The sequence below is a fragment of the Gorilla gorilla genome, chromosome 4 (assembly GCF_029281585.2).
Source record: "Gorilla gorilla gorilla isolate KB3781 chromosome 4, NHGRI_mGorGor1-v2.1_pri, whole genome shotgun sequence".
Lineage (NCBI taxonomy): Eukaryota > Metazoa > Chordata > Mammalia > Primates > Hominidae > Gorilla > Gorilla gorilla.
The window spans coordinates 176,039,975-176,055,835 of NC_073228.2; the positions used below are offsets into that span (position 1 = coordinate 176,039,975).

Below are 15,861 nucleotides of genomic sequence, written 5' to 3' on the forward strand. Positions count from 1 at the left end.
AGAGCTTTTACATTTGAATTGCTGGGATATGGAAAACATGTTAGAAAAAAATATTCTCACTAAGAATTATGAGATAATTGTAGATGCTAAACAAATATCAACAACTACCTTTCTAGAAAATTAGGAGGTAGAGGAAGGGAGTAGGCAATTCCTAAAATCCTTTTAAATCTTCTATATCATAATTACAAAAAGCATTAAGTGTTCATCTTTACAAGATACAGTTTCTGAATAAGCTTTCACTGAAAAGTACTGAATAGTATACTATTCACTATGCAGAAACTGTGTGAAAAGTGTAAATACTACTTGTTTTTTTCTTACCCTGCTTATGCTAATTTGGCAAATCGCTAATCTATAACCTGGTTTCACTGGTAAACTACTATATTAAGAATATTTTTAGGATTTGTAGGTAATGGCAAAATAGCAATCAATGAGAAAAAGGAAATAAGCTCTTTAAGAAATGTAAGACAATGAGTAATAACATGCTGTGCAAATCATGAAAAATAAAGCTCATACAGGGCAGGAAGACTGTGAAAGGTATCAGGTATCAAAATCACATGGGGAGCTTTTTCCACAGTATATGTTCATACCATTCTCAATTTGAGTCAATTTCCAGAATGAAAATATACCGTATGTGTATATATAAAATTAACAGGTAGTTATGACAAGTTCCCTCTTACTCTCCCCACTGCCACTTGAGAATAAACTGAAGACTTATTGTTGTTATTAACAGAGGAAGATAATTAAGAAGTGTAATGTTATTTTGTTCTCCAGCCTGGGTGACAAAAATGAAACTCCGTCTCAAAGAAAAAAAAAGATAATTTAGAAAATGATCAAAATCTATAATTCAGAATTTTGGTGCAGGGAACAGGGAATTTACTTGTTAATTTCAGAGTTCAGGAAATAAGATCATCAGCACTACTATTTATTAAGTGCTTTTTGGATACCGAGCACTCTGATCAGCAACTTACATGTATTATTATTACATTTAATCAACATAACCATCCCAAGAGGTAGACAGTTATTATCCATATTTTACATATGAGAGAATTGAAGCTTACAGAAGATGTGATTTGCCCAAAGTCACATAGCTGCAAGTAATACGGTAGGGACAGAAGTAGGACCAGAACTGATATCAAAGGCTGAACTAAATAATAGTCAAGTCTACGTAATAATTTAAACTTAAAATATAAAGTGCTTTGGGATATTTAAGGGGTAGCACAACACAATGTGCCCAACGTAAAATTTATTTTTTTCCTTTTTTTTTTTTTTTTTTGAGACGGAGTCTTGCTCTGTCGCCCAGGCTAGAGTGCAGTGACGCGATCTTGGCTCACTGCAAGCTCCGCCTCCCAGGTTCATGCCATTCTCCTGCCTCAGCCTCCTGAGTAGCTGGGACTATAGGCGCCTGCCACAAGGCCTGGCTAATCCTTTGTATTTTTAGTAGAGACGGGGTTTCACCGTGTTAGCCGGGATGGTCTCGATCTCCTGACCTCATGATCTGCCCGACTTGGCCTCCCAAAGTGCTGGGATTACAGGGGTAAGCCACTGCACCTGGCCCAAAGTAAAATTTCAAACATGTAATTACACAAAAAAGATGGAAAGAATTTCAGCAATACCACTAAGCCAGTCTAGATAAAAGCATACAATAGCCTAGTTATAAACTGATGGTGAGTTAGAGTACATGACAAAACAAAATTATAAGGTCCAAGAAATATTGACAAGATTCAGATATGAACAAAAGAAGTCAATCAAGGGCACCAGTGACAATATTAACACCCAGAAAGTTATCACAGAGTTTTGAAAGAGAAAAGCTCAGATATTGGCTTGATTATTCCATGCTTAAGGAGAAAATATTCCTTAAACATAGAAGGCGAATAGAGGGTCATCTAATAATTCTTGAATTTCTGAGAGTAATTCTCCCTGATCTGCTGGTAGGCAGGGCTGCCGGGAACATTTTCCACAGAGAAGCAGAAATGAGGGACTTCGGTCTTTAGTGATCTGAGCCCACATCCAATAGGATATGCATGAGCCCCAGCCTTACACGCAACAGAATTATTTTGCCTCCATGAAGTTTTAAACAAGGCTACAATATACAGAATGCAACCAGGTATTCCAGTAGGTAATTATAAGTACAAAATAAGAAATTCAAAGTTCCAACATTCTGGATCTCACACAATCACACATACATGACTCTTCTTCCACCCATGTACAGGTCTATAAAACATATATTCTCCTTGAAAAACAGAGGATATGGACATCAAAAAGAGAAGGATGATAAAACTATCTGTAAAGGAAGACTCCTTCCCGTTATATTATATAAAGGTGGTATGTGAAGACGATAATTACAAAACTGAAAAAGATAAATGGACTAAGATGATGCCCACCACCTCCCAACCCACAATCACATAAAGGTAAAGAATTTAGAGACTATCCATGAAAACTGAGACTAAAGAGTCATACTGAGGCCAGGTGCAGTGGTTCACGCCTGTAATCCCAGCACTTTAGAAGGCCAAGGCAGGCAAATAGCTTGAGGCCAGGAGTTCGAGACCAGCTTGGCCAACATGGCGAAACCCTGGTCTCTACCAAAAAAATACAAAAATTAGCTGGGCATGGTGGCGCATGCCTGTAATCCCAGCTACTTGGGAGGCTGAGGCATGAAAATTGCTTGAACCTGGGAGGTGGAGGTTACAGTAAGCCAAGATCATGCCACTGCACTCCAGCCTGGGCAACAGAGTGAGACCCTGTCTCAAAAAAATAAAATAAGTTACCAAAAGAAAAAGACTCACTGTCTTAAAAAAAAAAAAAAAGTCACACTGAAAATGGCATTCTATTATAAATTCTTCAAATGTAGGAGGGATCACTTTTATACATGTATAGAAAAAGTGATCAGTGGGTGCTCAATAACATTAGTAACAGAAGACTATGCTAATAAACTTTCATAATAAAGAACAGGCAGCTATAAAAAAAGGAATGTTTCTTGGAAGCACAATTAATCAGAAAACTAATGGTGATTTGGAATCTGGCAAGGATACAGTAAGTTAAGTATCTTTTGGACAGGCACAGCAGCTCATGCTTATAACCTCAGCACTTTGGGAGGCCAAGGCAGGAGGATTGCTTGAACCCAGGAGTTCGAGACCATCTGGGCAACATAGTGAGACCATGCCTCTCCAAAAACAAAACAAAACAAAACAAAAAAACAAAAAAAACATAGCCAGGCATGGTGATGCGTGCCTGTAGTACCAGGTACTTGAGAAGCTGAGGTGGGAGGATCTCTTGAGCCTGGGAGGTCGAGGCTGCAATGAGCTGTCATCGTGCCACCACATTCTGGTCTGGATGACAAAGTGAGACCTGTCTCTTAAAAAAAGGGACTTTGGGAGGCTGAGGCGAGCGGATCACCTGAGGTCAGGAGCTGAGACCAGCCTAGCCAACATGGTGAAACCCTGTCTCTACTAAAAATACAAAAATTAGCCAGGCATGGTGGGGAAGCTGAGGCACGAGAATCACTTGAACCTAGGAGGCGGAGGTTGCAGTGAGCTGAGTGCACCACTGCACTCCAGCCTGCTGGGCGACAGAGCAAGACTCTGTCTCAAAAAAGAGAGAGAGAAAGAATAGAATAAAATAAAAATCTTTCATTTGACATACAGTGAAAGGACATAAAGCAGATGGTTAAACAATGAAAGTCCCTGTTCCTCTAAGAATGTAGATAAAGGGACATACTAGGGATTAAAACAATGAAGGTATAATAATGAATAGAATCAATGCAAGGTGGTTATTACATAAATCTGAAAAGACAACCTTGAAAAATATTAACTTGAAAAACTAAACAGAATACTGAGAATATTAATACAGAAATAAAAAAAGTAAATACAAAATTAACACCTAAATCTCAATGTAGCATGAAAAATTCTCCTATGTTTCTCATCAAGGAGACCAAACAAGAGTATGTACATGGACCAGCATATGTGTATCCCCGGAAACATTCAAAGCTTACGGTTATCCTTAAAAGAGTCACATTCCTATGCAAAAGAGAGAAGTTCCTAAGAATGCTCAGGGCTACAATCATGGAAAACTGTCCTTAAAAACATGCGGGACTCTAAGTTTGGGTTTGCTTATTATGCCAAAAATAGGCTTGATGAGAAAGTATAATGACTAAAAGGAACATCCTCTGAGTCTCTACAGCTTACAAAATCTAAATTGAGACTCTATCTCTAGCGCTGCTAGGAGGAAACCAGTGAAGTGGAAGCTCCAATAGATTGGCAGGGTGATGAGGCTGGTGAGGTGGGGGTGGGAGGGTGGAGGGAAGAGGTCTTCATGGAGAACTAGGTTACACGGAAACTTTTTAGATGATCAAGAGTTCTTTTCTGAAATTAAGATATATTAAAAATATATATATATATATACACAAACACACAAAGTAAAACCTGTCTCCAGCTGAAAGATGTACAAGAAAAAAAGAGGAATGCTATTCCTTGCTACATTAAAAAAAAAAAGTTAGAATAATTCATAGCAAGGAAAAAAACGCTCCCATTTGGTTTCTTGCTATCAGAAACAAAGCTGATTATGTTTCCTCTGTCCTTGAGGAACACCAAACCTACCATGTGGTAATGTTATGTTTGCACCATCAATGATTGCTTGTGCCAGTTCATGATCATTGCTCTCAAAAGCATGTGCAGCAGCCTTCAAGGCATCCCAAATCTCTTTCCGGCCTTCAAAAGCTGGTGCTGTATCCCAAAATTCATCCCTCTTGCTGCGTAGTTGTCCATCTGTCATAGGATAATCGCTTTTCCATTTTGGTTTCTCCTTTTTCAAAGGCTGGTTACGACCTAGAGCAACTGAAAAGAAAAATAAAAGACTGAGATCAAACCCAAAATTTATAAAATATGTATCAAAAGTTATCTGGTCATTCCTCTCTTGGATTATTTCATCAAAATCACAGCCAGAAATTTACCTGCTAGCTAATTTGTGCATCCTGAAATTCCTCTAACACATTTTGGAACTACAAAAGTGAATAGAGACATTAGATTGCTCTATGCAAAACAAATTGGTAGCTCTTTTCCACTCAGTACACCCTCTCCACAGGATCATTAAAAAGAATTACAGGCTGAGTGCAGTAGCTCAACACCTGTAATCCCAGCACTTTGGGAGGCTGAGGTGGAAGGAAGGCTTGAATCCAGGAGTTCGAGACTAGCCTGGGCAACATGGTGAGACCCCATCTCTACAAAATACACAAAAATTAGCCTGGCATGTTGGCATGTGCCTGTGGTCCCAGCTACTCAGGAGGCTGAGGTGGGAGGATCACTTGAGCCTGGGAGGTTGTGTTTGCAGTGAGCCATGATCACGCCACTGCACTTCAGCCTGAGCGAGAGTGAAACCTCATCTCAAACAAAACAAAACAAAACAAAACTAAAGAACCCCAGAGAATTATAGTTGTAATGAATGTACCACTCTGGTGGAGGATGCTGATAATCAGGGAAAGGAGGCTATGTATGTGTAGGCACTGGGAGTACATAGGAAATCTCTGTACCTTCCTCTCAATTCTGTTATGAATCTAAAACTGCTCTAAAAAAATTTTTTTTTTAATACAATGAAAGTTTTGTTTTGTTCATTTTAAAAGAACTGCCTAGAAGGTAAGTGTTTCATCAGACTGTAAGAGCAGGATATGAGAGTCAAGAGACACCATGAAAGAGAGGCAAGATACTTGGGGAAGCCAAACGGCAACAGTAGCTTGGACACATGAAACCAGGAAGTAGGAACTGAGAAAATCCAAAGAGGTAAAAGACTGCTTTTCAGTGCCCAGAGAAAGAAGAGCCAAACCACCAGAATCATGAACAAACTGATTAGAGGAATGCTTCCTCTAGCATTCTACTCTCTGGACTTTAGTCAAGGAACTGTAAATACCTTTCTCTGGAACTCAAACAGGAACTAATTTACAAATGGTAGAATCAGTACTTTAGTTTTTTTGAGGAACTGGGAATAAAAGAGATAATCTTTGATGCTAGGCCAAGAGATTAGCTCCGAACCACAAGGAGCAGAAGAACTATGATACCCTACCCTAGTTTCAACCCAAGAGAAGAAGAAAACAAAGGGCAAGTGGCAGCATCTCCCCTTAGACAATGTTATGTAGTAGTAGCGCTGGAATAAGTCGGATGCAGCATCCTTGCACCCAGATAACCATCTGGTGTATTATCTGTGATCTATTTCCATGGGTCATACTGACCTACAGAGCCATTCTTATTTATGGCTCTGTAAGATTATACAGTGCTATAGATAGGGAATAGTTTGATAGATGGGATAGAAGATAGAAAGAAAATTGAAGCTGGATGAAAAGATAAGAAGAGTGTTGGAAAAGAGTGGGTGGGAAATAAATGACACAGCGGGTGGGAAGGAGAGAGGGTGTGTGTCAAAATTCAATGTTCTATATTTAATTGCAGAAAGAATACCAATTTTAAAGAAATCACTCTCAAACTGGTTCTAAAGCAACCATGAAATTGACTACTCCCTCACTGGCCCAGGGCCAGATGAAATTTGGACTATGCAAAACAGAAAATAAAATGACTCCAGACCCTGGGCTATCTCTACTCTCCAGGCTATATTCTCAATAAAGACTGCCAGGTCAGGTCTCTTCTGTCCTCTCCCCTCAGCGTGGCACACCAAAAGACTAGCTGTTTTCCACTTAAAACACTCAGCATTAACTCAAATACTTTTTGCCCTCTAACTTGTCCTAGTGAAATGCAAAACAGGTGAGTTCTGAAAGGGTGAGGAAGCAGAATAGGAAACCCATCCATTTAGTAGCAGAGCTGGAAACAGAATCCAAGTCTCTTTATTTAATCAACAAATATGTACTGAGTGTCTACTGGGAGTAACACTACAGATGTGCCTATTATATTTAATTCAAATGTGAGAAACACAGTCTATACTAATGATTTTTCCCTACCTCTTCCAAATAATACAGACAATGCAGCTAGAGCATAATTCTCTAGAAGATGTTCAGAATCTGGTCTGATAACCACAACCCACTGATTGCACCAACACGATGGAATGCAAGGTAGATTTTATTTTCTGCTACATTATCATTTAGATGAGTTAGAGACAGTTTACAGACAACACTCAGCTTACTGACCAGGAAGTGGAAGATGGCACAGTAAGTAGGTAGACTCAGTAAGATATTTATCTGAATAAAGTTTTGGGTCTGAGTATTTCTACAGAATTATCTGGCCTCATATGTATTAAATGCATGAGAGATAACTCAGTATAATTTTTCCTGTCATTCTGAGAGAATTACAAAGCATGGACAAAAACAACAAAACCTCTACAGAAGAATCTCAGGACCTAAAACTAAAGCAAATGAAAGGAAGAGGACTTTGAAAAGAGGAAGCCAACAGAAAAACAATCATAATAAGGGTACAAAGTACCTTGGAAAAATTGTAAAACACCTTCCTTACAAATGTGAAGTAGGTTCATTTCACCTCTCTCCGTTTGTACTAAGCATAGATGAACAAAGTCCCACAAAAAGAACAGATGATGTATTTATGTTGCTTAAGGAAAATCATTCCAAATGCATTTTCTTTAATTTTTAAATTTTATTCATTTACTTGAGACAGAGTCTTGCTCTGTCGCCAAGGCTGGAGTGCACTGGTGCAACCCGACTCACTGCAACCTCCGCCTCCTGGGTTCAAGCGATTCTCCTGCCTCAGCCTCTCAAGTAGCTGGGACTACAGGCCCGTGCCACCACGCCCAGCTAATTTTTGTATTTTTAGTAGAGACGGGGTTTCACCATATTGGCCAGGATAGTTTCAATTTCTTGACTTCATGATCCACCCGCCTCAGCCTCCCAAAGTGCTGGAATTACAGGCATGAGCCACTGCAACAGGCCCCCAATGCATTTTCAAATCTACATGCTGTCAAAAGTTTCACAGTAATTATCCTGCAAAAGACAAAATAAATGCTTGTGACATGAAGGAAGATTACTTTTATTTGCCTATTTCTGCCTGTATTATAAACATAATATAGAATATCTGTCTATAGAATGTCCACTGTTAAAAAATGATTAAATCTTTGTAACATAATTACTTTAGTGAAACCACAGAGCAGTGCAGAATTTTCACTACAAAATCTGAGGTTTCAAGCTTCATGTTAAACTAAATGACTAACCTTTGTTAAATAAATAACTGGGAAAAAAATTAGCATTTAGCAAAAGCATTTGAACTATCCTCTCGTGAAAACATGAAAATATTTAGGTTTGCTAAGAGGACTTAAGTTCATATTCATAAACCACTCATAATAATGCATGATATACAATAAAACTGCAAATGAATGTTTGCTAAATAAGTAAAAATGAACTTAGAGGTACTATATGAAATAACATCTTTAAGTCCTTTGGCAAAAATATACAGGCTGTCTTTCTTCTTTTCATAACTTCCCAATCCCTTCCTTAAATGTTAAAGAAATGTCCTCTGATTGTCATGCACTTCCTGTGCCTTATCAGAGTACACTTGCTAGGCATTTGTTCACCAAATCTTATCCTTTGAGTTCAGGTGGTGCCACAAACCTGTATTTCTGAAAATGCAGTAGTTGGACATAGATTATCAGCCTGGCAGCTAAGTACCTCATGTTTGTACCAAGCCAAACATTTTTGTAAGATGTGGAATATATACATACTCAACTAGATTTCATTTTATACTCTTAAACTTTCAGTTTTATCTGCTTCATACATCTTCTGACTGCTGATACCAAAAGAGAGATGCTTGGTATCATACATAGCATATAGGACTAGGTACCATGCTCTAACAGTGAATAATTTAAAGACAGAAAACATCTTTTATTCCCCAAATTTCTGCTTCTCTATCCTTAAACTGCAGGTAACCAACCATCTTTAGTGCTCTATGAATTAACATATGAGAAATAAAAAATTAATAAAGCAATCTAATGCTAAAAAAACCACACAATCTATTTCAGAAAATATCCTTTCCCCCATCAATCCACATTTACTTCTTTCAAAACGTGTCCAAAAGTCATCTTTTTCTCAGAAGCCTCTTAATCATATTCACCCACTCTTTATCTTTCCTTGTAATCTTTAAACACTTCTTCCCACTCTGTAACAAATAAACAGATCTAACACACAGAAAACCCAAGTAAGGCTTGTTTCTCAGATCTAAATAACACATAATTTTAAATATTTTTACTACATAATTTAAAGCATTCTATCAAAAACTCATTTTGACATTGGTAAAAAACAATCAATTTTGAAGTTAAGTATGATTATAATTGTTTTCCTGTTTTGGGTTCCTCTTTGAAAACCTTGATTTAATGATGGAACCCTTCAAATGAAGAAAGAAGAGGCCATAATGCATGGATAAGGTGAAAATATCAAGATATGACTCAAGCAACAGCTTTAACAGGTTGAAAACTGGAAGCATCAGTTTCCACAAGACAATAGCGTGAGGGGAAAAAATGGAGTATTAGAACCCTTCCGTAACAGACGGTGCTAAACTAAAAGGACACTTGCAAATATTTTCACGTAAATTTAGAATGCACTATATACACACATATATACATACATGCATAATACATATATTCCCTTTACCTAAAGCAACTAACTGCCAAAAAAAAATAGGGATATGGGAATTAAAATGCCTAAAATGCCAACAATCAATACAATATGCAAATCTTCTCTACTGTTTGAGAATTTAAAGGTAGAAGACACCTTAGATTGTATAATCCAACCTTACTGACAGATAGGAAACTAAGATGTAACAAGGATGGCTTAAAATAATGACCCCGTACTAGAACACACATGCCTAAATTCAAAGTCCAGATCTCACTGGGCCCGGTGGCTCACATCTGTAATCCCAGCACTTTGGGAGGCCGAGGCAGGGGGGATCACTTGAAGCCAGGAGTTTGAGACCAGCCTGGCCAACATGGTGAAACCCCGTCTCTCTCTTTTTTTTCTTTGAGATGGAGTTTCACTCTTGTTGCCCAGGCTGGAGTGCAATGGCATGATCTCGGCTCACTGCCACCTCTGCCTCGCGGGTTCATGTGATTCTCCTGCCTCAGCCTCCCGAGTAGCTGGGATTACAGGCGCCTGCCACCACGCCTAGCTGATTTTTATATTTTTAGTAGAGACAAGGTTTTGCCATGTTGGTCAGGCTGGTCTCGAACTCCCGACCTCAGATGATCCACCAGCCTTGGCCTCCCAAAGTGCTGGGATTACAGGCATGAGCCACTGTGCCCAGCCTGGTGAAACCCCATCTCTACCCAAAATACAAAAATTAGCCAGGCGTGGTGGCAGGCACCTGGAATCCCAGCTACTCGGCAGGCTGAGGCAGGAGAATCACTTGAACCTGGGAGGCAGAGGTTGCAGTGAGCCGAGATCACATCATTGCACTCCAGCCTGGGCAACAGAGCGAGACTCCATCTCAAAACAAAACAAAACAGAACACAACAACAACAAAGCCCAGATCTCTCTTTCCATTATAGCACTCCATGTCTTACTGGGCTGCTTGTTTTCACATAGCAAACCAATAACGAAGATTCGCTCTAAATAAAGCATATGCTGAATTGTTTTTCTACAGAAATGATCCATCCTTGGGCTTCACTATGGCCAATGGAATGGTTATGACCAGACAAAGGAAAAGCTAACAAAGGAGAAGCAGCAGCTCCCTAGCCCTATCTAATCTACCACTTAATCTATGTTGTGGAGATACCAACCATGATCACTGAAGAGGAATCCTGCAGTAAAGAAGGGGTGATGTGGCTTTACGGCCTATCACTTTCAACTTATAAATACTTAGCATCTACAACAAATTAGAGACTAAGGATCATATGTAGGAATATCTGCCTAGACAAGTTAGATACATCATTTTCCGTACTATAATTTTATTAAAAATGAAATAAAAATGAGCTTCTGCCATGCTTATATCCTAAAGCTTACCAATTGAAGCATAATAATTTTAAAGGCATTTATATAATTTCAATGTTTTTGAGGTAGCTTTATTGGGGGGAAAAAAATCAACATAACTTCATAATGACTTCCTAGCCCTTATTCTCAGAGTGTAAGTCCCCTTACCAATGATCTGAGCATACAAACAGGCAACATTTTGTAACACCTACCACAACATAGTATGTTCAAAGACTTTTCCCCCCACTTTTTTTTTAACTATAGCTCTCAGATCCTACAAAACTTTCCTTAATGGGTCAGTCTTATTAAAAGTATTATGAAATCACACAATTAAGTCCTCCCCACTCCACAAAACAACTTTATTGAGAAAGATAATATTATATGAAACTGGGAGTAAGAATATGGTCGCCTAGGCAGTTGCGTGTGGTAGCTCATGCCTGTAATCCCAGCACTTTGGAAGGCCAAGGCAGACAGATCACTGTGGCCAAGGAGTTCAAGATCAGCCTGGGCAGCATATTGAGACCCTGTCTCTATCATAAATACACATATATAAATAAAAGAATATGATCACCTAACATGAGACCACTGCAACTTTTAAGTAGTATATAAAGTCTAAGATGGTTTATTTTACTGGTTGGGGGCAATGGCTTTACCATGAGTTAACTTTTTTTTTTTTTTTTTTTTTTATTGTAGAGACCTTTTCTTCTCTCAATTCATGAGAAAGAAGGCACATACATAAATCAAGGATGCTGGCCGGGCACAGTGGCTCACACCTGTAATCTCAGCACTTTGGGAGGCTGACGTGAGTGGATCACCTGAGGTCAGGAGTTTGAGACAAGCCTGGCCAACGTGGCAAAACCCCGTCTCTACTAAAAATACAAAATTAGCCAGGCGCAGCGGTGCCTGTAATCCCAGCTACTCAGGAGGCTGAAGCAGGAAAATCGCTTGAACCCTGGAGGTGGAGGTTGCAGTGAGCTGAGATCCTGCCATTGCACTCCAGCTTGGGTGACAAGAATGAAACTCTGTCTCAATTAAAAAAAAAAAAAAAAAGATGCCCACTATCTCCACTTTTAACACTATTTGGAAACAGTGTTAGATGCAAAATGAGACAGAATAGAACAACTAGAAATTTAAGGACCAGAAATAAAACTAGTTCTAGTTGCAGATAATATATCAAACCTGTAATTAGATATAATTAGATTATATATATAATTGCGGATGATATAATATAGCTTGATATCTGTTAGGGCCAGGTATTACAAAACCTCTATAATTGAAAGTATAAGGCTTTTCTGACACTTTTTCTCACTATGGTAAATAAAAGTTTTTTTAAAAAGAAGTATAAGGCTGGTTGGGTGTGCTGGCTCATACCTCTAATCCCAGCACTTTAGGAGGCCAAGATGCAAGGATCACCTGAGCCCAGGAGTTTGAAACCAGCCAGCCTGGCCAACACGGCGAAACCTCATCTCTACAAAAAATACAAAAATTAGCTGGGTGTAGTTGTATATACCTGTAGTCCCAGCTACTTGGGGACTGAGGTGGGAGGATCACTAGAGCCTGGGAGATGTAGACTGCAGTGAGCTGTGATCGTGCAACTGCACTCTAGCCTGGGCAACAGAGGAAGACCCTCATGAATGGCTTGGTGCCCTTCCCATGAGATCTGGTTGTTTAAAAGAATACAGCACTTCCTCCCCTTTTTTTCTCTTGCTATGTGATGCAATGGCTCCCCCTTTGCCTTCCGCCATGATTGTAAGCTCCCTGAGGCCCTCAACAGGAACAGAGGCCAGTGCCATGCTTCCTGTACAGCCTGTAGAACCATGAGCCAAATAAAACTCTTTTCTTTATAAATTACCCAGTCTCAGGTATTCCTTTATGGCAAGGCAAACAGTCAGATTAACACACTATAGTATCGTTGTCGTACCTAAGAAAAATTTTTTAAAAATTTATATCATCTATTATGAAGTCTTATTTATTAGATTTATCCAACTTTCCCAAAATGTTTTTCATACCAAGTTCCAATCAAGGCTTATGTGCTGTCATTTGATGTAGGCCAGTGTTTCTCAGCTGGGGACAGTTTTGCCCTCCAGGGGATATATGGCAATATGTGAAGACATTTTAACTTGTTCCTTTACCCTTTGTATTAACCTATAAATAGGAAGTTAGGTTTAGAAGCTTTATTAGAGTCAAGTAAAACATTTTGCGTAAGAATTCTTCATATATGTCTTATATTCTTTATATTGCGACACATGAGAAGGCTAAGTTTGGCTACTTGGTTAAGGCAACTGAATGTCACGTCTATGGTATAATTTGTCCTTGGCAATTACCAGTACAGGGGATGATCTCTGACATCTTGAATATCCTGTTACCCATGATGCTTTAGTATATCTATTGATGATCCTTACCTGAATCAGCTACAGGGTTGTAAAAGGGTGATTCTTCTAAGTATGTCATTCTCTTCTTCCTTTAATACTGGCATTCTTTGGTAAGAAAAAGGTCTTCCCTCATTCCCTTTTTAGTAGTAGCAAGGATTCATGAACTTTTATTTAGTCAATATATTAAAATAAATTTCAGTCACTATGTATGCTCCAAAATTGACCCACATTGTCTCCTTCAAATTGCTTTTTTGTAGAGACAGGGTCTCACTATGTTACCGAATCTGGTCTCAAACTCCTGGGCTCAAGTGAGCCTCCTGCCTCAGCCTCCCAAAGTGCTGGGATTACAGGTGTCAGCCACCATGACTGGCCTTTTTTTTTTTTTAATATTTGAATATTTTGCCAATAAAACTTTTTTTGGGGAAAAATCCTCAAACCCTGTAAAGAATAAGACATAAAATACAATAAGGTACTCCAGTTCTGACCCTGATATCACTTACCAATAGCTTATACAATTGAAGTTCCACAGCATGGCTATAGACTGCATGTGTGTCCTCACAAAATTTGTGTGGTGAAGATCTAATACCCAATGTGATAGTATTTGGAGGTGGGGCACTGAATGGGACTAGTGACCTTGTAAGACTAGAGAGGAGAGATGATTTTTCCTTGCCACATGAGGACACAGCAAGAAGATAACTGTATGTAAAACAGGAAGATGGACACCCTCACCAGATACCAAATCAGCTGGCACCTTGACTCAAACTTTCCAGCCTCCAGAATTGTGAGAAACCATTTTTTTTTTTTTTTTTTAAGAGAGGGAGTTTTTCTCTTGTCACCTAGGCTGGAGTACAATGGCGCGACCTCAGCTCACTGCAACCTCTGCCTCCAGGGTTCAAGTGATTCTCCTGCCTCAGCCTCCTGAGTAGCTGGGATTACAGACGCCTGCCACCACGCCCGGCTAATTTTTGTATTTTTAGTAGAGACGGGGTTTCACCATGTTGGCCAGGCTGGTCTCGAACTCCAGACCTCAGGTGATCCACCCGCCTCGGCCTCCCAAAGAATTTTTTTTTGGCGTTGTTTAAGCCACCCAGATACTGGAATTCTTTTTTTACAGGATACGACCACAGAGTTATATGGCTGAGACCGTGCACTATTTTTCAAGACATGGGAAGAATGACTCTGAAGGCAAATCAGAGATCAAGAGGGTTGCCTCCTTGGTTTCCAAAAGGGAGACCATCATCTTGGGTTTCAGCATGAAGGAAACATTGATCTAGTTGCAACGTTCTATTTGGGCTCATGCCTAATCTTCCTACATATTCTTGTGCTCCTTGAACATTAAAGCTGATTGGGGGCATTCTACAGTCAGAATCCAACAACTGAATGGATATATGGAAAAAATATCCTCATCTATGGGGTAGTGCTTATTTGGAAGAAAAACCTATTAAGTCAGCAACAGTATTTTAAAAGAATGTTAAATTTTATTTGATGAATCAATTTATCGCAAGACTGTTTCCCCTTTCCTCCCAGTTTTTTTTTTTTTTTTTTGAGACAGAGTTTTGCTCTTGTTGCCCAGGCTGGAGTGCAGTGGCACAATCTCGTCTTACTACAACCTCTGCCTCCCGGGTGCAAGCAATTCTCCTGCCTCAGCCTCCGGGGTAGCTGGGATTACAGGCATGCGCCACCACGCCCGGCTAATTTTTTGTATTTTTAGTAGAGACGGGGTTTCTCCATGCTGGTCAGGTTGGTCTCGAACTCCCAACCTTAGATGATCCGCCCGCCTTAGCCTCCCAAAGTGCAGGGATTACAGATGTAAGCCACTGCGCCCGGCCCCTCCCAGTTTTTGGTGTTAAAATGTCCTGGACATTTGGTGCAGGTCAAGATGTTATAAGCCCACTAGAGCCTATCTCCCTACTGATTATGCCCAAAAACCTGCGAAGTGAGGGAAGAAATCTGTTTTGTATTCTTTTTTTTTTCTTTTTTGAGACGAAGTCTTGCTCTAGTCCCTCAGGATGGAGTGCAATGGCGCGATCTCGGCTCATTGCAACCTCCAACTCCCGGGTTCAAGCGATTCTCATGCCTCAGCCTCCCGAGTAGCTGAGATTACAGGCACCTGCCACCACGCCCGGCTAATTTTCGTATTTTTAGTAGAGACGGGTTTCACCATGTTGGCCAGGCTGGTCTATGAACTCCTGACCTCAGGTGATCTGCCTGCCTTGGCCTCTCAAAGTGCTGGGATTACAGGCATGAGCCACTGGGCCCAGCCTGTTTTGCAGTCTTTTAAAAGTTCCTAGCAATAGTAGTGGTAGAGTGGACACATAACACTCAATAAGAAAATCTATTCTAGACAAACCAAGAAAAAGTGTACTGTGGAATATGAGGAAAATATTTTTTTCTCCCTTTGCATTTTACCACTTTTTTATTGCCACTTTACCCCAAAGGCAGTTCCAGTTACATGGAACCATCTGGCAGTGCTGGCAGTAACAACTCTGAGAGGAGCTTGTCTTTCTAGCCATAAGGCAGATAAAAGATCTCCTTGGTAATGGAGATCATGGGGGAAACTGCAGAGCAGAAACAGCTAAAGAAGAGAATACCCTA

At 39.7% G+C, this 15,861-nt stretch overlaps 1 protein-coding gene across 5 annotated transcripts in view; it reads right to left on the reverse strand.

Annotated features, from left to right (window-relative positions):
• UBTD2 (ubiquitin domain containing 2) overlaps positions 1 to 15,861 on the reverse strand; it is a 74,715-nt gene that overhangs the window by 20,059 nt on the left and 38,795 nt on the right. For all 5 annotated transcript variants that reach the window (XM_063706959.1, XM_063706958.1, XM_031011583.3 and 2 more), the window contains one exon: positions 4,593 to 4,829. In XM_063706959.1, coding sequence (XP_063563029.1) covers positions 4,593 to 4,767 — 175 coding nt within the window. In that variant the 5' untranslated portion in view covers positions 4,768 to 4,829. The remainder of the gene's footprint in view (positions 1 to 4,592; positions 4,830 to 15,861) is intronic.